This window comes from Pteropus medius, unplaced genomic scaffold, assembly GCF_902729225.1.
Source record: "Pteropus medius unplaced genomic scaffold, Ma_sr-lr_union100, whole genome shotgun sequence".
Taxonomy (NCBI): Eukaryota; Metazoa; Chordata; class Mammalia; order Chiroptera; family Pteropodidae; genus Pteropus; species Pteropus medius.
Window position 1 is genome coordinate 4,694,465 of NW_024344241.1, and position 21,314 is coordinate 4,715,778.

Sequence of the window (21,314 nt, forward strand, 5' to 3'; positions counted from 1 at the left end):
GAGGCAAAGTTAGCTAATGGGCTCCCTTGCCCTGGATTCAATCTAATATTCAGGAAGTGAGGGAATATAGACCCAGCTTATGCCTCGCTGTCCATTCAAAGCCAGGATGCTGAAGGGAAGTTCACCAAGATTTTGACCGAACTTTGCACCTGCGGCCTTTTTTATTTCCCTCCTGGTTTCTAGTTTTCTTGAGGATGTTACTATATACCTGAAATATTTTTATGTAGATTGTTTTTCCTTCTGAATAATCCAACAAATATTCTGTGGTTCATACATTCTAGGAAAGGGGAGGGAGAATTGCTTTGCATATTTTTTTCCACTATGTGAATTACCCTTAAGATTATATTGATCACAGCTAATGACTTACCTGTGTCCCCTGTCCTTCTTCCTTTCTTTCTCATTTATTCTTGCTGGTTACTAATGACAGGAGGAAAGAATAAGAGGCATTTTACTGGCTCCTTTGTAGCGGCACTGATAGGAAATTTTAATGATGAAATTTGAGTTTAATGATCAAGAGGAATTTCCATTGTTCATACTGTATTTTCCCCCGTAAAGTGAAAAATCCAGAATTAATTGAATATTCTACCATAGATAGATACTGTCCATAAATTTTAAATCATTTAAAGGTCACGTTTTACATTGACTAGTTCATACTATAACTTTAAACTAAAAATTTTTAAATTATATTCTATAACCTTTTAACCCTATTACATGATGAAAGCTTGAACTTGCTTTTTTGATACTGGGTCAAGCTCATTTCTAGTGTCGGATGTGTGTGTGGAGGGGAAGACGCCAGAAAATTCCATCCCTGCACACAGAGTAATAGTGATACTTTTAAAAGAAATATGGCCACTCCATAAGAAGAGGCTATGTAGATATGAGAACAGTCAATACTTGAGTATTATCTTTGTTTTTCCCCTCACAGGAGTAATTTGAAGGACTCCACAAATGAAGGACGTGTTCATCTTTTAGTCTAGGAGTATGTGAGGACAGGACTTTGAATCTTAGCTGCAGCCACCAACTCTCAGATTCCAACTTGCAGGGTACTGCACTATCTAAAGGGCCAAGTATAAAACCAAATAAGAGAGAAGCCAGGACTTCATCACTGCTTGATCAGTATGCCTTTCTGCAAAACAGCTAAACAGTGTTTTATACATGGCCTTTACTTTGTCTCTGTGTGACTTTTTCTTTTTATTTTAATTAGTTTCAAGTATACAGTACATTGGTTAGACATCTATATAGTTAGTAAAATTATCCCTCCAATTGCTCCCTCCCTCTCCTAACCCTCCACCTAGCCAGTGTATTAGTGCTAATTGTATTCCCTATGCCATGCTCCTCATCCCCGTGACCATCCATCAGCTACTAATTTGTACTTCTTTAACCCTTCACCCCATTCTCCCAGCCTCCCAAACCCCTCTCCCCTCTGGCCATCACCAAATTGTCCACTATATTTGTGAGTCTGTTTTTGATTAGTTTGTTCTTTTTATTCCTTAGATTCTGCATATAAGTGAAATCATACAGTGTTTATCTTTCTCTGTCTTACTTAAATACCTTCTAGGTCCATCAAAGCAATATCTTTTTCCATCCCCTTCCTTTTCATATGTACAGATATTGCTTTCTTATCCTTTCAGCCACTCTATCTTTTGGTTAGAGCACTTAATTCTTTTCCATTTGAGGTACTTGTTGCTAGGAATATAGTTATTACTATTCTTTAATCCTATTTTTGATACATGGTTTTTCTTCTTAAAGAAGTCCTTCCAACATTTCCTGTAATCTAGCTTGGTGGTGATAAATTCCTTTAACTTATTTTCATCGGGAAGCTCTTTATCTGTCCTTCAACTCTAAATGATAGCTTTACTGGATAAATTATTCTTCGTTGTAGATTCTGGGTCTAAATCTGTCGAATACTTTTTACCAAGCCCTTCTGTCCTGCATAGTTTCTTTTGAGAAGTCAGCTGCCAGTCTTATGGGTGTTCCCTTATAAGTAATTCTTTCTTTTTTTCTTGCTGCTTTTAATATTCTTTCTTTGTATTTAAACTTTGGCATTTTAATTATGATGTGTCTTGGTGTGGACCTCTTTGGATCCCTGATTTTTGGAATTCTCTGAGCTTCCTAGGGTTTTATATCCATTTCCTTTACCAAGTTAGGGAAGTTTTCCATCATTATTTCTTCAAACAGCTATTCAACATCTTGATTTTCTTCACTTACACCGATCAGATGAATATTTGGCGCCTGAATAGTGTCCCATATTCTCCTTAAATTATTTTTATATTTTATTCTGATTGAGTGTCCTGATTGACTGTCCTGTAGTCTAGGGCATTTGATCCTTTTCTTTATTCACTTTGTTTATTCCATTTAATATACTTCTCATCTCAGATAATGTGTTCTCCATTTCAGACTGATTCCCTGTTATAATTCCCATTTCCACTTCTATCTCTTTGTTAGAGTTCTCTACACTTCCCAAAAGTTCATTGAGCATCTTTATAACTAGTGTTTTGAACTCTGCATCTGTTAGATTACTTGACTCCATTATATCTAGATCTCTGTTCTGTTCTCTCATATGGTTTCTGCTTCTTTTTCTTCCCCTTTTGGCTACCTTTCCTTGTCTGTTTCTATATATGAAGCAAAGCTCCTAAGTCTCCCGGTCTTATTAGTGTGTAATTGTGAAGTAGGTGTCTAGTGGCACAGTCCTGAGAAGGGTTCAACTGATGCCACATTTAGCCCCTCCCCCTCTACCCCTCTGGGGCCACGTGTTAAGATTCAGCAAGCAATCCACAGATGCTGTGCTTATAGTTGCCTTAAAAGGCCACACCAGAAACCGAGGTCAGCTGCCTCCACCAGTGTGAGTCTCAGCAAGGCACACCTGACTCACTAAGGATACACCTGGATGTGACTTGGGTGAGGGCCGAGTTATGGGAGATGGGGTTTCAGGAAATCCTCTGGGTGGAGTGACCTCTGTTATCCAGTTTGATGACATCACTACTATGGCGGTGCTGTGTCTGCACACTGGAAAGTGGGGGGGCTCAACAGGGAACAATGGATACCTCTGGAACTTCTGTACCGAGTGATTCTCGCCTCGGCCCTTACTCCAACAATGTCTCCCTGTAAATCCCTGGTGCCCCCTGCGCGCAGCCTAATCAGCACTGGTGCTCAGAGCAAGCAGGTCCATCGCCACAAAAATCTGCTTGTGTACACAGCCCTTTTAAGAGAAGTCTGATGCTGCTGCTGCCACTACCACAACCTCCGTCTCACTCAGCCGCTTGGGACTGGGCAGTCCCGCATCCTCATCCCATCCTACCTTCTGCTGTTGCAGTGTGCTTTCTTGGATTTCTCCCTAGTTGTATGGCTTCTTCATCTTGATTCCAGGCACTTTTTCCTTGCTGCTGCTCATTGTTTCCATCACAACTTTGATTTGGTCACCAGAGGGATGAACAGAGCTTCTATCATATACGCCATTTTTTTTTCTCTATCCCATGGCCTTTACTTTGATAAATTGGTTTACACTTTGAAAAATCGCGTTTTCAACAAAATGTCAGTGACTGAGGATAGATCCAAGCAATAATTAGAAGTTCAATTTTGATGAATTGTAGGTTAAAGATCTTAAATGTTTTCAAGCATGAAAAAAGAAACTTAGAAATGCTCCTGAAATTTTCTCCAGAGCCTGAGGGGAGCATCTACTACAGGGTGCTTGTGCCTTTCTTTCTTTCCATTATTTTATTAGTTGGGTGGTTTTGTGCTTTTTTTCACCTGACTAATACTTTTTTAAAAAACCCCATAGAACCTTACCGAAAATCTGCAGTTACATAAAATCGTTTTTTAGGGCTTGGTGTTTTGAATATACTTTCTCTTGTTTGTACGTAATTTTCATGTATGTAATTTTAATAGATATTTACCATAATTTCTTTGACTGTTATTGCACATTTAGATTAGGACTTGAATCCCACAGAGGGGACTGGGTTGGGGATGAGCCTGAGTTCTAGAAGTAGGGCTTTTGGAAGATTGTGACCATGGAGAAAGAAATTCCTAGTGCACCTCCTTTGAGCCCTGGAAAGTTTTTTTTCTCTCTCTCTTTGCCGTTCTTTTACACTTACCTGTTCAAAACTACAACTGTGGATTTACACAGACGTCTGTCTTTCTGTAACTACACCTAGAGAAAAATCACCCAGTTTGGCAAGTTGGTGTCACCATACTGGATTACCAACCTAACTGGCCCTTCTCATCGGTGGGGAAGTTCTGGAGTCTGCTCATGCTCTCAGTTTCTGAAATGGTTGTTTTAAAACCCTCTTCACAAACAGCCAGTCCTCTTTACTCTTTGTTTTTCTCATAATTGTGTTTCCTGATACAAACCCCAGAAGCCATAACATAAAAGAACAAACTCAGTTGCCTTAGCTAATTCCACTGATTTTATTTTTAATTTTTTGACACATTTTTAAATACCTTGCTTCCTGTATTCTCATCCGATGCTATTTTGCCATTCTAAAATGTTAAATGTTTTTAAATTATTAAACTCTGCTTTTATTTCATTACTAATAAGGCTATGTAAGGCACTAATTTTCATCTGAGTATGGCTTTGAATACATTCCACAGATTTTACGCGTTATCTTTTTCATTATTTTAAAAACATTTTCTTATGTAATGAACTTTTTTTTAGGCCCAATTATTATTTTAGTGTTTTTCCAAAAATTTAGGGGTTTTTTTCTCTATGCACTTACTACAGTATAGCTAATAAGTATATGCTCTTGTTGTTCTTGCCAGAGTTACTGAGGACATCCTAACTGCTAAATTCACTGGGTCTTTTTTCAGCCTTTGTATTATCCTTTCCAGGAATTGTGACAATCTTATCTATTCTCTGCTTATAAAGTTTGCCTTCTTATCTCCTGTCTTTCCTGCTTCTACTCTGACCCCTCTGCCATCTCTTAATTATTAGTATTATTTCTCCAGGGCTCTATCTAAGGCTAGCTTCTCTTTTCATTTTACTGCTTTCCTGGAACAACCTCATCTGTCTGCACAGTTTTGCCTCACTCTTCCTTGTCAATAATTTTTAAATTTATTGCCAGCCTGGGCTTTCTCACCTGGGATTCAAAACCACATTTCTGGTAGCCCACAGGACATATCTACTTTGTTGTCCTGTTGTTGCCTCAGAATAACCTGTCTAAAAATAAACCTTTAGAACCTATTGTTTCTATCTACTAAAAACTTTATCCGTCCTTCCTCTTTCCCATGGCACTGCTTTAATTTAATTCCCTATCACATATCTCACTTGGCTGTATGTACTTATCAAAGTACGTTTCCTTTCCTAATCTCTACTCCCACAAATTGTACCTTTTCTGTTGCTGATGTTCATTGTGATATATTAGTAATTTTATTGTCACTAAGCACGTAAAAATTATTAAGAAGTAATAATTATAATATTTTAGAAAGGATAAATTCTAGTAATCAAAAGAATTATTGTTAACATGCTGTTATATGTCTTTGTAGTTTTTCTATACCTATATTTTCCATAATTGAGATTATCTTGAATATAAAGTTATATCCTTTATTTTAAAGAACTTTAGAGGTTATGGTTTGATTTATTTCAACATCTTTTACTAAAATAAATTCCAGAAAAATCAAAGACTTAAACATAAAAACAAAAGTTCTCAAGAATACATGGGTGAATGTTTTTTTATGATTCACAGCACAGAAATCTTTTGTACATATGGTGTATAACCCAGAAGCCATAACAGAAAAATTGATACACTTGACTACATAAAAACTGAACATTTCTGCATTACAAAAATACACAAACATCATAAACAAAGCCAAATGACAAACCAGGCAAAATATTGCAACTCTTCAAAAAAGGCTAGCTTCTTAAACACCTTCTTTGATAGGTCTTACAAATCAATCAAAAGGACAAATCACTGGGTTAAGAAAAGGCAAAGGATACAAAAGGCTTTAAACTTGTGAAAAGGTGTCAGTAGCATTGATCATAAGAAAAATGTAATTAAAAGTAAAATGAGATGCTGTTTTTCACCTGTTAGATTAGCAAAGATCAGAAAGTTTGATGACACATGTTGACCAAGGTGTTGAGAAACAGACATACTTATACATAGCTGGTGGATGCGTGGATTGGTACCTCTACAGAGAATTTTGGCAACATTATATCAAACTATAAATATACATATCCTTTGCCCTACCAATTCCATTTCTAAGAATCGATTCCACAAAACACATGCATGTGATGCTACAGTAAACAAGGATATCGATTACAGCATTATTTGTAATAGTAAGATTGGGAACAACCTACGTATTTGTTAACGAAGGACTGGCCAAACAACATAGTTCATCCATACAATGGAACACTATACAACCATTTATGCATCAGTTCCTTTTGTATCACTATGAAATAACTAAGATTCATTTTAATTGAAAAGTTAAATGTACACTGTGTTTAGAATGCTACCACTTGTGAAGTAAAAAATATACATACAGAGGTTTTAATATGAATCTAATTGTCTCGGAGACTACATTAGAAACTGCTAGCTCTGATTGTATCTAGAGAAGAACTAAAGGACAAGAGTGCGTTGTCTGAGGGACAGGAATGAGAGGTAGACGGATATTTCTCCTTATACCTCTTTATAAAAACTTTGGCTTTTGTACTTGTGACTTTAAACTTTTTCAAACATCTATTTTAAAAGCTATATAATATAATTGTGTAGCCACCTCTCTATTATTGAACAGTTAGGTTCTTTCTATTTGTAATGCTTACAAATAATTCTAAAATGAACATCTTTCTTTATATATTTCTGTATATATTTGAGGTTATATCTGTAGGGTCACCAAAAGTAGACTTGGTAGATAAAAGATTATGATCGTTATTATCTATTATTATGCTATTTTCCCAAAAGAAGTAACAGCTCATACTCCCACCAATAGGATGTTCGTGCCCCTTGCTTTAAAAAAAAAAAAATCTGCTAATTTAATGGACAGAAAGTTATACATTGTTTAAATGTGCATTTATTTTATTATGACTGAGACGGAACATTCATATATCTAGATCCATCTCTAAATTTAGTCACTCTTTATGCTCACTTGTTGGCTCTTGTTTCATGCCACTAACACATTCATTTATTGACTGTGGTCCTAATGTCTTTTTGCTTGATTTATTTATGCTATTTATATGCTAAAGATATTACTCTTTTGCCATATTTGTTTCTAACTGGATTAAGGACAAGTAAGAGTTAGCCAGGAAATCAAGCTGCACAGGATACTCCGTGGAAGGAGAGGGAAGCCTAAAGCAGAGAGAACTGAGAAAACTACAAGTCTTCCCACGTGGCTGGATTTGATGGTTCGTGTTGGAAGCAGTGCTTGATGAAGTGGGATTGATAAACAGAAGTATACTGTCCATGTTAATGCATTTGACCCTTATCCTGAAAATAATGGAATACCATTGGGGAATTGTAAACAGAGAAATATATAATCGGTTTTGTTTACAGCTGCCTCCAAAACTGAGAAGCTTGGGTCTCCAAAGTGAATTTTCTGATAGTAACTTCACTTCCTCACTACATAACCCTTCTCATTGGTCGCTGTCCTCCTTTTTAAAACAAACTCAGTTATTTCACTTACTCTTACTGCTTATGTCAATAGCTTTTTCCTTCATAAAACTCTCAGCCACTTTTCTTAAGACATGCTTGGCTCTGGAACTATTTGTAGAAACACTTGAAGCAGTGCTGAGAGATAAAATGATCTTTTAAGTCTTTGTGATGCCAGAGACAATTTTTTTTAATGCCTTTTCAAATGAATAACAACTTGGCTTATACCAAGTACTTAACAAAAACTGGATAGAGTTTATCAGCCTCTGGAGGAGACATAGCTTGAAGTTGAAAATCACAGACTGTAGTCAGCTGAGTTTTAAACCTAGCTCTGCCACTTATTGGATGTGAGGTCTTGGCTTAAATATTTTAAATATCTTTGGGTCATAGTTTCTGAGGATTAAATGATATAATGTATATCTAGTACTTAGCACAATACCCTCTGCATGCTACCTGTGCTATAAATCATAGATATTATTTTGTTATCCCTTTGGACCCTGAAAAAAGCACTACAAGTGACTGGAAAACAACCTTTTGTGGATTTTGAAAATAGAAATCCAAGGATATACCTATCTATATTCCATTCAATATCTGCTTCAAGTTCTTTCTTTATCTTAAAGTGTTTTTTCTCTGACCTTGGAGTTCAGGGCTTTATAAGTAAGTATCTTGGCATTATCCTCTGGTTGTTGAATCTCAGCGAGTTCTCAATTTTTTATAATCACTTCTGGGACATTGTCTTCCATTATAACTTTAATTACCTACTCAGTTCAGTTTGTTCATGTCTGTTATTCATAGGTTATATACCTTTGCTTGTTCTGAAGGTTAGTTAATTTTGTTAACATTTTTCTCATCAACTCATTTAATTTTTCTGTTTTAGATTTCATTTTATAGTTTGTCCTCTACTCTGGTTTATATAAGAGTTAATTTTAACTTGTTTCAACTATGTGTATAATTATTCTCTAGCATTGCAGTTTGTTTTATGGGATTTTTTTCCCTCTTGTTTTTCTTAAGTGGGCAAATGTAATATAATTTGTATGCTATTTATGTTTTGATTTTCTTTAACAGTTAACTTATTGAGGAATAATTTAGATACACTAAAATGCATCCAGTTTACGTATACAGTTTAATATTTTGACAAAGATATAGGCCTGTGAAAAACACCCCAATCGAGACAAGAACTGTTACATTACCCCAAAAAAGTCTCCTTAGCCCCATTGTATTTACTTCGAATGGCTTCTGTTTCCTCTTTCATCTCTTTATACATAGATTTCAGCCCCCACCTGTCTCTGCAGCCAATAACCTTGTTGATCTCCACTGTATTCCTAGCACCTCGCATAGTGCTTACATAATAGACATTCAATACATATTTCTTCAATGAATTCTCATGGCAGATTTTGTAATCATTATCTTTCAGAGGTTATTTCAGTTTTTGTGCTGCAAACCCTTTTCATTTCTGTTTCAGTTATCTATCGTTGTGTTCTTATTGATTATTGGTATTTTTCTTGATGGTCTTTTTTATATTGTCTATGACATTTTGATAGGTTAATTTATCCAGTTAATATTTATTGAGCACCATCTCTGAGCCAGGCAGGCACACATAAATAAAATGATATTATTTTTATTAAAAATTATGATAATTTAAGTTACCTAAAATTGGTGGCCTGTGTATGCACTGAGTGGTAAACAAGAAAGATAAAAGTTCCTACTGTGTGAGATTTGCATTCTAGGAGGAACTCAAATTCATAAGGAAGATTTCTTCTGTTCCTCACTCTGTTATCTACCTAGAGTAATAATGACTTTCAAATTGTCCTTGAGCTTTCTCTCTGTTCATCTTACTATCCATTTTATTATACTCTGCACACATAAACACACATAATCCGAAGGCTGTTGCATGAGAGTTAAGAGCATGAACCAAGATTTGGACTGAGAATTTGAGAAGTGAAAGATGATTCAGAATGGATATAGAAGGTTGAATCGGTACGATCTTATAATTGACTGAATATAAGTAATTAAGGGAAAAGAAGGAATTTAGGATGAATTTTCATATGTCTGACTGGACAGTTGGCCATATAAAGATGCTCCTACGTAGGAAGGGAATACTGGCCATTGGGAGCAAAGGGAAAGGAAGGTGGTAACTTGAGTTTTGAAAGTGTTCAGTGGGAGAAACTGTAGTGGGTATGGTGGGTACCTTTTGTTGGCAAGTCCAAAAGCAATTGGGTTCTATGAATGTAGAACTCAGAGGTGTAGGCTAGAGAAAGATTGGGTAGCCAGTGCTGTATAATATATGATAGTTGAAACCTTGGGCACAGGTGCAATTGCTGGAGGAGATTTTATTAAAAGAGATACATTATGGATCTCTAGAGAATACAACATATAATAGGCAGCAGAATAAGATTAGCCACAAAGACGACTAGGTAAAAATAAGCTAGTAGATTTAAAGAACAAGAGAAGAAACCAACTCGCTATGGAAATCTCCATTCATGAAGCAAATGTAGATACCTCAGTAAAAGACTGCAAACACTGTCATCTATCTCATTATAAAAATTATTTACTTTAAAAGATTTCATTAAAAATCACGGTAATTTAAATTACTTTAAATTGGTGGCCTGAATATGCACTGAGTGCCTTTTAGATATTAAGGCTTGATGAATCTTGAGAGTCAACCTCAGGTTGGTGGAGGAAAGTTGACCTCAAGAAGAGGGTGGGCAACAGCATTGTGGGAGACATACGTGTGGTTTTCTTAGGTAGCACAGCCTCATTGATGTGTAAGGCTAAACGGATGATCTGGAAGCAGCAGGAGAATCCATATTGGCACTACTGTCTCAGCCCTGTAGAATCTGGAGGCATGGCAGAATTCAGCAGCAGCTTCTTCGTGGCTGTGAAGGAATCACTGTCTCCAGACATATGGTGCATGTGAGTTAAGGCAAGTAGATGGAGGACAATTGCCTTTCAAGCAATTGAGGAAGGTTACCCCAAACAGGCCAATAAAAAAGATTGAGTGGTTTTGTTACTGGGATGCTTCACTTGGGATTGGGGAAAAGAGAAAAAGGCACAGATGTTTTTACAGGAAGAATAAGCAGAAAAACTAGCATTGGGGTAGTGACGAAGGATGACAGAAATGAGGGATAATACATCAGCTGGTTTCCAGACCACACCTTTTAGATACTAAAGCTAATGTGAGCCTCCAAGTGCTGGGGAAGCTGTGACTATTATAGCCTGCATGCAGCTGGCTGACAGTGGTTCTAGGAGAAAGCAAAGTAGGACTAGGACCTCAGATACTACAGAGCTTTCATTACCACCTGCTGTATTGCTTTGCTGCTGAAAATTGGAATGGTGAAAGAATCTCATGAAGGAGTTTGATCCTTGCAAGAGTGATAGGATAGCCAGTAGAATAACCTGTGGACACCTGGAGGTCTGATAGCAGAATGAAGGGCAAAGGTTGTGGTGGAGGAGAAAATCAAAGTGGAATCTCCTGCACAAGGAAACACTAAAACTCTGCAGTGCTCAGGAAGATGAAGAGCAGTGATTTTGTGAGCAGCACAGCTTTACTGAGTCTGTGAATGCCGTCTGCTTGCTCATAGTTTGTAGCTGTTGCTGTTTTGTTGCTCTTAATATGTTAATTTTTCATGCCTTAACTTCAAACAGCATCTGACTCACATTAGGATCATTCTAATGTAAGGCATTGTGTAGCAGCTGGCTGCCAGTTTCATTGCAGCATCTGCACATTTTTCTTTGAAATGTTCTTTCTCAGTAATACAGTCAAGAAGCTGATAGCCAGAATATGTTCAAAGATAAATGATTTACCTTAGTAGCAGTGAAAAAAAATGCAAATGATAAAAATCAGGGCAGGGGCAAGATTGAAATAATCGGTTGATGGCCCTCTCCTACAAAATGCGAAAATTCAGCCAGGTTTGTGACTACTGCCTTCACAAAATTATGATATATTTAGTTGTATGATTTGAAATAAATCATACAACTAAAAAATTATTTATGCAGTAGTAGTTTTATCCTTATGAACCAATGAAATCTCTGTTCTAAGGGCAAAGGAAAACACCTTGTGTTTTAGATGGTGGAAGAGAAGAAAGAATGAGAAAGAGAAGAGGGAACCATTACATCATTCACGTCAAAGGGGCATACAAAATTTGAACACCTTTGGATACCTTTAGACGTGTTTAATTTGAAAATCTAGAATTTAATTCCTTGAGATATGGACTTTGGAGATTTGGAGAGAACAAGAATACACAACAGAATATTTAGAACGTTGGACCTTGAGTTCAGTTGATATAAATTGTTGAGTATCTTAAGCTATTTTTTTTATTCATATCTCAATGTAGTTTAAATTTGTATTTCTTTTATGAGTGAAGCTGACTATACTTTCATCTTTATATACTATTTGTATATTATTTTCTGGGAATTGTCAGTTCATATAGCCTTTGCTTTTCTCTTGGATTATTGGTATTTTTCTTTTAATTTCTTGTGGCTCTCTAAATGTTAGAAGAATTATACATTTGTGATACGATTTTCAAAAATATATTTTCCCAGTTTATGTGTTTATTGGTTGCTTATAAAGTGGGTGTTTTTTGTTCAATTACAGTTGACATTTAATATTATATTCATTTCAGATGTACAGCATAGTGGTAGACATTTATATAACTTATAAAGTGATCCCCTTGATAAGTCTAGTACGTACCTAGCACCATACATAGTTATTAAAATATTATTGATTATATTCCCTATGCTGTACTTTACATCCCTGTGATCATTTTATAACTGCTAATTTGTACTTCTTAATCCCTTCACCTTTTTCACCCAGTCCCCCAACCTCCCTCCCATCTGGTAACCATCAAAATGCCCTTTGTATCTATGAGTTTGCTTCTGTTTTGTTCATTTATTTTGTTTTAGATTCCACATGTAAGTGAAAACATATGATATTTCTCTTTCTCTGATTCATTTCACTTAGCATAATACCCTCTAGGTCCATCCATTTCTTGCAAATGGTAAGATTTCATTTTTTATGGCTAAGTAATGTTTCATCATATATATGTACCACATCTTTTTCCATTCATCTATCAATGGATACTTAGGTTCTTTCCATATCATGGCTATTATAAATAATGCTGTAATTAACAGGGATATTTAAGTCTTTACAAGTTAGTGTTTTGGTTTCTTCAGATAAATACCCAGAAGGAATTCCTGGGTCCTTTGTGTCTTCTTATAGCCTTGCTTTAAAGTCTGTTTTGTCAGATATTAGTATTGTTACCCCATCTTTTTTTTTATTTCCATTTGCATGAAATATTTTTTTCCATCTCTTTATTTTCAGTCTGTGTGTGTCTTTCTATCTGAAGTGGGTGTTTTAAAGGCGACATACGTATGGGTCTTGTTTTCTTCTCCATTCAGCCACCATATGTCTTTTGATTAGAGTATTTAATCCATTTACATTTAAAGTAATTACTGATAGGTATGTAGTTATTGCCATTTTGTTATTCACATATATATTTTTCATCTTAAAGAAATCCCTTTAGCATTTCTTGCAGTACTGGTTTGGTGGTGGTGAACTCTATCTTAAGGTATTTTCTGATTGTCTGAAACTTTCGAAGAATTTAGGTTTTTGTATTCTAAGTCATACTCTGTTTCTCCTAGCTATTCTAGGCTAGTCACTAGCTTTTAGAAAAATGAATTTAGTGATAACTACTATTGCCCATTTTATTTTTCCAAAAAATGCCTGTGCAGCATCCTGAATCAAGAATTTAAATGTGGATGATCCCTTGGGGTTAATTTCTATTATAAAATCAATTCCACATGTTAAACAAAATATTAGATTTAAATTATGTTGTCCCCTCTCTGCTCCCATCACTACCAAAAAAGAAACTGTTTAGGTGGAGTGTGGGAATGTGAGAAAGAACAGTGATATTGTGTCATATAGATAACCATTATGCTTTGCAAGAAAGTACACCAGAAATTGCTTTTAGCTTGCCTATTTAAATCTTATTAAAGTAGTAGTTATATATGAAGAAAATTTATATTTATTATAGTCTATTAGTAAAATCCTCCATATGCCTTTATAAGTGAATGAGCCCCGGTTGCTATAAAGCATCTCCTCTTGAAAGCATTCCATTTCCAGTCATTGCCGCCCTAAAATTGATACCGAGCACCTAGAAGCTCCTCTACAAATATTTAATTTGGTTCACATATGATTAAGATGAAAGTCTCGGCAGTGGCTTATATCCCAAAAATACAAGTTCCTAAACTGTCTTCCTTTCTCCTTTATGATTCTTAATATTATAAGATTTCATTTTACTCTTGCTTTTAAAACAAAATTAGCCCTCTCTAAAATAAGGTTTCCCAGTAAATTGTATCCATCTCCCAATACCCACCCAACCCCCAGCTTCCAAGGAGGTTATATTCCCCTTCTCTCATTTCTTTGCCTCTATTTCCATTCTTCTATTTCTAAGTGTTACTAATAGTTTCACATGGATTTTTTAGCTGATGTTCAAAATTAAGAGCAGAGCAATCTAAGATGATACAAAGACTAGAGAAAAAAGTGTCTGATATGTCTGACTTGGGCTACTTCTCCTTAGTGCCTTATTTTCAATCTGGTGCAGACAGGGTGGGCCTGGAGGTCAAGGCTATGACTGTCTGAGTGTGGGAGTATATTAAGTTAATGACTCGTGACTCATCTATTGTGGATAATTATCCAGACCAGTCTACCCTCTATGTACACACTGCATTGTGACAGTGACATGAGGAGAGGCGAATACTAATTGCATTAAGGAATAGCAAGATAAAGAAGAACGGCTTTCATTTATTGTCTTTCTTTATACCAGGTCCTGTGCTAAATTCTAGAAACACATTGTAAAACTTAACCCTCCCTGAGAGGCAACCCTGAGAGACAGGATTGTGCCTGTTCAACAGACAAGGAAACATGGGGTTATATTAAGAAGCTTGCCCAAGTTTATACAAACAGTAGGAGCTGAAGAAAGAATTCAAACCCAAGCGTGTCTGATTTGAAAGGCTTGTCCTTGAACTGCTGTCCTAAACTGCATATAAATTTATGTAGGGGCAGGACAGTGTTATGATTGTGCATGTTTGTGCATATGTATGTCCTTAAAGATGGAGAAAAGCATAGTGGTGTAATCTCCATTCTGGACTGAAAAAGGATCCTGATGTGAATCCTTACATGTTACATTATACAAAAGGAAGAAACAGCCAAAATATGAGACAGGAATGGAAAGCTGACCCAAGTCCGGCATAGATCACTGTCTTGGTGCATGCATATGTGGTACATCATTTCACCTCTTAATTCTTGCTTCGTTTCTGTACATTATAGGTTCAGTTATCTATGTTAATGGAGAGAAGCCAGAGGTGAATAAATCTATAAAGAATCAGTTATCTAAGGAGCATTTCAGTAGCAGTTTACCGTGTATATGTGACTTATCTGGGGTAGATTTATATCCCTAAATATGTTTGCTTAGTCATCCCAGAATAGTATTGGATAGGCCTGTCCAGAAGCAAAGATCAAAGTGGATTATCCATTGGAGAATATTAGACAGTTAATTCCTAAGGAAACGCTTTTAAACTCATTTAAAAACGTAGCTTCAGAGACACTGACACCTTTCCTTTTTTTCTCTGAATTCAATTAGAACTTATGCTATCAGGAGGATAAGAGATGCCTTCAGAGAAAATAAGAATGTAAAAGATCCTGTAGAAATTCAGACTCTAGTGAATAAAGCCAAAAGAGACCTGGGAATGATTCGTCGACAGGTAAGATGGTTCAGTGATACATTGTTTTTCATTAAGAGCTTGACGCTTTGACACATCTCCTTTGATCAGACATCACTGCTTTTGGTGTTTATTATTTACACCACAGGATTATGAAACTCATATAGATGACCTATCGTATTATTGAATTCAAAGAGAACATAAAGGAAAATACCAGCTTTCCATAATTTCCAGGGAATATTCTTTAAGAAGCTTAATAAAGGTTGATGTTTTAAGTATGGGAAACTTCAAAAAAAATGTTTCTTTGTAAGATATTTACATTACACGTTTATACATGGACATATGTTAAAGAGTATAAATGTATTCTAGTTTTCCTAGTATTTTAAAATCATAATTTAAGATAAGGTTCTTTTCTTAAAGATACAGTCATTGGTGATTAACCTAATTTTGTTGCCAGATGCAAATGGTGTAAATAGTCACTTTGGGACTGATCCCATAAAGGACGCTGGAAGATATTTTTGTTGTCACCTTGTAGAAGTGCCAGAGATCACCTCGATTTGTGCCTGCCTATCTCTGTCTCATGAGGTAGAGCAGACCATCTGTGCACCTTGGTCTTCTGGGTACTGTAATATGTCCATCGTTCTACAAAATTAGTTAGAGAGCTAAAGGCTAAAGTAAAGTAGCCTGCTATTAATTGATTTTCTCACTCTCTAAAAACATTATACTTTTCACTATTTTTCTTTGATTTAGCAAGTCACATTATAAGTTCCATTTCTGCTTCTGTTCATTTTTCTCTCTTGTAGCAAATTTATTTCTAAAGTGCGAAGGGGAAGCCCCTTACCATTTTCCCTATTTCTGCTAGTGTTTTTGAAAGGACTTCTTTACGATCAGGATTGCCAGCTTTGCTGACATTATATCATATCATGATATATGACATATATTCTTCTTCATGCTTGACTCTAAACAGAATTAAAAAAAAAACAATATTAAAAACTGTAGTTTTCATTTTATGTCAAAATTAAAGATTTTATTCTATTGCCTACATAATGAAACAATCTCTTCTAGAATAACATTTTATTGCACAGCAAAGGAAACCATCAAACCAACAAAACAAAAGACAGCCTACTGAATGGATTAAGATATTTGCCAATGATACATCCAATAAGGGGTTAATATCCAAAATTTGTAAAGAACACCAAACAATCCAACTTAAAAATGGACAAAAGACCTGAATAGGCATTTCACCAGAGGACATACAGGTGGCCAGTGGACGTATGAAAAAGATACTCAAAGTCACTAATCAGAGAAATGCATATTAAAACCACAATGAGATACCACCTCACACCTATCAGAATGGCTATCATCGATAAATCAAAGAACAAGTGTTGGAGAATATGTGGAGAAAAGGGAACGAACCCTCATGCATCGTGAGTGGGATTGCAAATTGGTACAGCCACTATGGAAAACAATTTGGAAGTTCCTCAAAAAATTAAAAATATAACGACTTTATGACCCAACAATTTCACTTCTGGGAATTTATCCAAAGAAAACCGAAACACTAATCTGAGACGATGTATGCACCCCTGTGTTCACTGCAGCACTATTTACAATAGCCAAGATACAGAAGCAACCTAAATGCCCATCAATAGATGATTGGGTAAAGAAGAGATGGAATACTACCCAGCCATAAAATATAAATGAAATCTTACCATTTGAAACATTATGGATGGACCTAGAGGGTATTAAGCTAAGTGAAATGAGTCAGAAAGATAAATACCATATGATTTCACTTATATGTGGAATCTAAGGAATGAAATGAATGCACAAAACAAAAACAGACATATAGATACAGAGAACAAACTGGTGATTGCCAGATGGGAGAGGGGGTTGGGGAGCTGGGTGAAAAAGGTAAAGGGATTAAGAAGTGCAAATTGGTAGTTACAAAGTAGTCATGGGGTTGTAAAGTACAGCATGGGGAATACAGTCATTATTATTGTAATAGCTCTGTATGGCACCAGGTGAGTTTTAAAGTAATTGGGGGCATCACTTCATAAATCACAGAAATGTCTAACCACTGTGCTGTACACCTAAAACTAATATAAAAAAATATCAAATGTCAACTCTAATCGAAAACTAAAAATTAAAAAATAGAATATTTCAGATTCTGATAACCCTCTGAGTTGTATAGTTATCTAGCAATAGAATAACTTTGCCACATTCAGACAAGCGTAGGAAGTGATCTTTAATTAAGGGCATGAAAAGGTAATAAGATAGTCAGAAAAAAACTAATCGGCACATTCGCATATACTTTGATAGTGGCAGATAAATGAGTTGCCATTTTGAAAACTGGAACGACATTTTCCAGGCATCAGTGTTTGAATTTTATGGGATCCTTTAGTACTGGAACTTGGAAAAACAAGCATCCTGAGTCCTTATTTTGCATAAACTCAGAAAGATTTAATTTTTTGGCATTTTCCCATGTAAAAGTCGGCAAGCAGCTCCAAAACAGGCTGGTTTTATCTGTTAGTATAAAGTTGCTCAGAGTAGAAAATGCTTGGTAAAGAGTACCTGTCATTAAGCTATTCCACCATTTCTTATGTTGTATATTTGTCTGTGTCTTTGTTTGAAATGCTAAAACTACCCCCTCAAAAAAAAAAAAAAAGACTAGACTGGCTGTCATCAGACTTCCCCAGTGAATCCACTTAAAGCAAACTCAAATCACTGGAGCCTCAACATGTGCCAAGGCCTGGGTACCCTCCACGGTGTGCCAGGGCAAGTGCCTAGGGCTTCCATATTAACTGGTAGAGCAGCAGGTGATTATGTTATCCCTAAAGACCCTGCTCAGAAAAACCCTCACAAATGAAAGCATTCTCATTCCACCAGAAAATTAGTTAGCCAGTTATACATCAGCAACTGGGAAGTTTCTGTTCACTTCCCTTTTGGATCCAAGCATAACATTTACCATAGTTAGCTTATGAGATGAGTAGACTCCTAGCGCCACCTTACTCTAAGCTGGTATGAGCTGATGTTGGCCTGAAGGCCTAAAATAAAGTAGTGTCTATGTTTTCTTCACACTAGCCACTATAATACCTTTCTAATTTTCCTCTGTGACCCCCCCTCCCCCATGGTCTATTCTCTACTCATTGCCAGTGATCTTTTTTATAATGAAAATCAGAGCATTTTGCATCCTTGTTCAAAACCCTTCAGGGGCTTTGTAGCAAGCACCCTGACATTGAAATCTGCAGTCTTTGTGAAGTCCTCTAAGGCCTTCCATTGCTCTTGTCTCCCTCATGTTACATCAGTTACCTTCTTTATGTCCCCAGAATATTCCCAGCTTGTTCCCATCTCAGAGCCTTTGCACCTTCTGCCTCTCCCCAGACCTTGCCATAGCTTGATTCTGCTTTTCATTCAGACTTTTATTTAGATTTCACCTATCACACTGACCACACTATCTTAAATAACCTCCTTCCCTCTGTCACTCTTTCCTCTTACTCTGCTTTAGTTTTCATTACAGCACTCATCAGTACCAAAAATAACATTACTTGTTGCCTTGTCTGTTTTCTCCTCTTCTGTGAGGACAGAGATGTCACCTCTCATGGTCACTGCTGCCTGATACACATGAGCATGGGCTCTGGGGCCAGCCTGCCTGTGTTCAAATCCTGACTCAATCTGCTAACTGACCTTGAAGCAGATATTTAATTGCTCAATACCTAATGTAAAATGCAAATGAAAACAGGCCCAACTTCATGGGTTATAGTGAGGATCAAATAAGTTAACATATATGAAACCCTTAGAAGGATGCTGGCACATAGTAAACACTTGCTATTATTATTATTCAGAGTATCTAGAAGAGCCTACCTAGAGTTGGCTCTTAAGAATTATTTGTGGACTAAATGAATATATGAAGAGTTTGGCCCTGAGATCATACAGCACAGTCAAGGAGTCTGCGCCACCAAAATCATAGTATCTTGCTGGCCGCCCAGAACCTCTCTTCAAAGAGAATGAATCATGAAAGGAAAATGGAAATCTAATGAGGATCTTAAGACGTTACCCTCATGAGCTATAATATCCTTTATTATTAAGTCCTTCTTTCACTTGACTACTTGAACCCAGAAACCATTCACCAGGATGCACATCGATCTTAGCATTACTTTTCCACAGCTACCTTTGCAGCTGCCAGAGATGTACATTCATAAGGCAATACTCAAACTAAAATCCTCCAGCTGACTTTCCCCTCTCAACACTGTCCCTACTTCTCTGCTTTCTAGCCAGTTTTTAAAGTGAGTCTTGCTTTCTACAGATAAATCTTCAGTCAGGTCTGATGCTCATGACACAACTGTAAGCATGGTAAGATTTTGCAGTTCTTAAGTCTCTGAGCAAAGATTTTCTTCTGTTTTTGAAGTAGAGAAACCTAGGTGCAAGAAAGCTGGATGCCTTGTCCACAGTCACATGAGCAGATCTGAGCCCAGGTCATCTAATTCCATAGAGCAAACTCAGAAGTTTGAGGTCCTGAGTCAGAAGAAACTGAAGGATGAAAATATTCTTAAATCATCCCCCGGGTTTGTTCCCAAAATATTTAAGGACCACGTAAACCTAGCTCATCCTCTCTTCCGAGGTCAATTCTTCCTTTATATTCTTAATGCACAAAGTTAGTCTTCATTGTGGCAACCCTAAAGGATTCTAGATAGCATCAGCATTTATTAGCCTTTCATATCATTTCTAAGGATTACTCTGATTTCAAGAAGTGGCAGATTGTTTTTCCTCCATCATGAGCAAGTCAGACTCCTTATGTTCATTCTTTATAATTATGGCCCGCCGAATAGAAGCCTGACATGCACTCATTCTTTCTTTGACATTCTTGGACTAACTCTTTCTCTAAAATTATTATCCAGTCTATCAATCTCTAATCTCTTTCCAGCTATATGCATATCTTATATCCCATAACTAGCAGAGACATTCTTCCATCTTTCTTTAAACTCCCATTATTTCCATATAAAGTGGTTCTGTAAAGGCAGATTGACCCTGGCAGCTTCTGTGAGTTCCTCTCTCCTGCAAGCAAGTTCTGGACTAGCCCCCACTAAACCTAACTTCCCTATCTGCTTCCCAAGTAAGATCAGAAAAGTTGGAGAGGCCTGATGTGTATGTGCCTAATAGTGCCAGAAAGGATACACAGAAGCTGAGCTGTACGTAGGTTTGAGCAAACAGCTCTCAGACAGTCTGGGCAGCAAAGAAGTCCCTAAGGGCTTTCTATCTCAAACAATAAACTAAGACTCTTTGGGTATTTCATACCGGAAAATGAAGCAAGAAAGTCAGTCAGACTTTGCTTTGGTCTTTGTTTTTTCCATTTTGGTGTTCTGAAGATATTCCTTCTGATTCCTATTTATAAGGCATTAATTAGAATAACTGTCAGTTAATCACCCCAAGTTATTATAGCTCTGCAGTTTGTCATACCCCTTTGGATCATAAACAACCATAGCTTGCCTTATTTTGTATCAATACTTTCTGGGCTCTATAGTCTTGCTACTCAAAGGGTCTTCTAAAAAGCCTACAGCATCAGCATCACCTGGGGGCCTTCCTTTCACATGTAGTTCACAGAAATTTTGTGTTCATCAAAGAGAAAATATTTCCCAAGCATTGAGATAGAATTGTAATATCTGTTATTTACCTTGCTTAATGGCCACATGCCTATGAGAGAAAAGAAGAGAGTTGGAAATGGGAAACTCAAGAGCTACAGCAACAGAGTTGTTGCCAGATCTATATTTCTATATTTTGATGATTTCTTTGAAAGTGTGAATTAAGATTGTAACTTTAAGAGTATTCAGCTGAATCCTAAATGTGTAGCAACTTTTTCTTGAAACCTGGTGAAAATTAATATATCTGTGCAAAGTTTTAGGGTTTATTTATAGCTATGTAATGTACATTAGAGTGCATCCTATGAAGGCAACAACTTTCAGTTCTTCTAGTTTCTCATATAGGAGCAAACCTGGCTAACAAAAGTTGTTTCTCTCTCTCTCTCTCTCT

The 21,314-nt window shown here is 36.5% G+C and overlaps 1 protein-coding gene across 3 annotated transcripts in view; it reads left to right on the plus strand.

The window, feature by feature from the left end:
* The window catches only part of LYRM4 (LYR motif containing 4), a 136,930-nt gene that overhangs the window by 20,075 nt on the left and 95,541 nt on the right, over window positions 1–21,314 (plus strand). For 2 of the 3 annotated variants that reach the window (XR_005654197.1, XM_039869413.1), the window contains exon 2: window positions 15,215–15,335. The exons of the other annotated variant lie outside the window; for it this stretch is intronic. Coding sequence is in view for 1 of the 2 variants with exons in the window: in XM_039869413.1 (XP_039725347.1) it covers window positions 15,215–15,335 (121 nt within the window). In the remaining variant the exon portion in view is untranslated. The remainder of the gene's footprint in view (window positions 1–15,214; window positions 15,336–21,314) is intronic. 3 annotated transcript variants of the gene reach the window in all.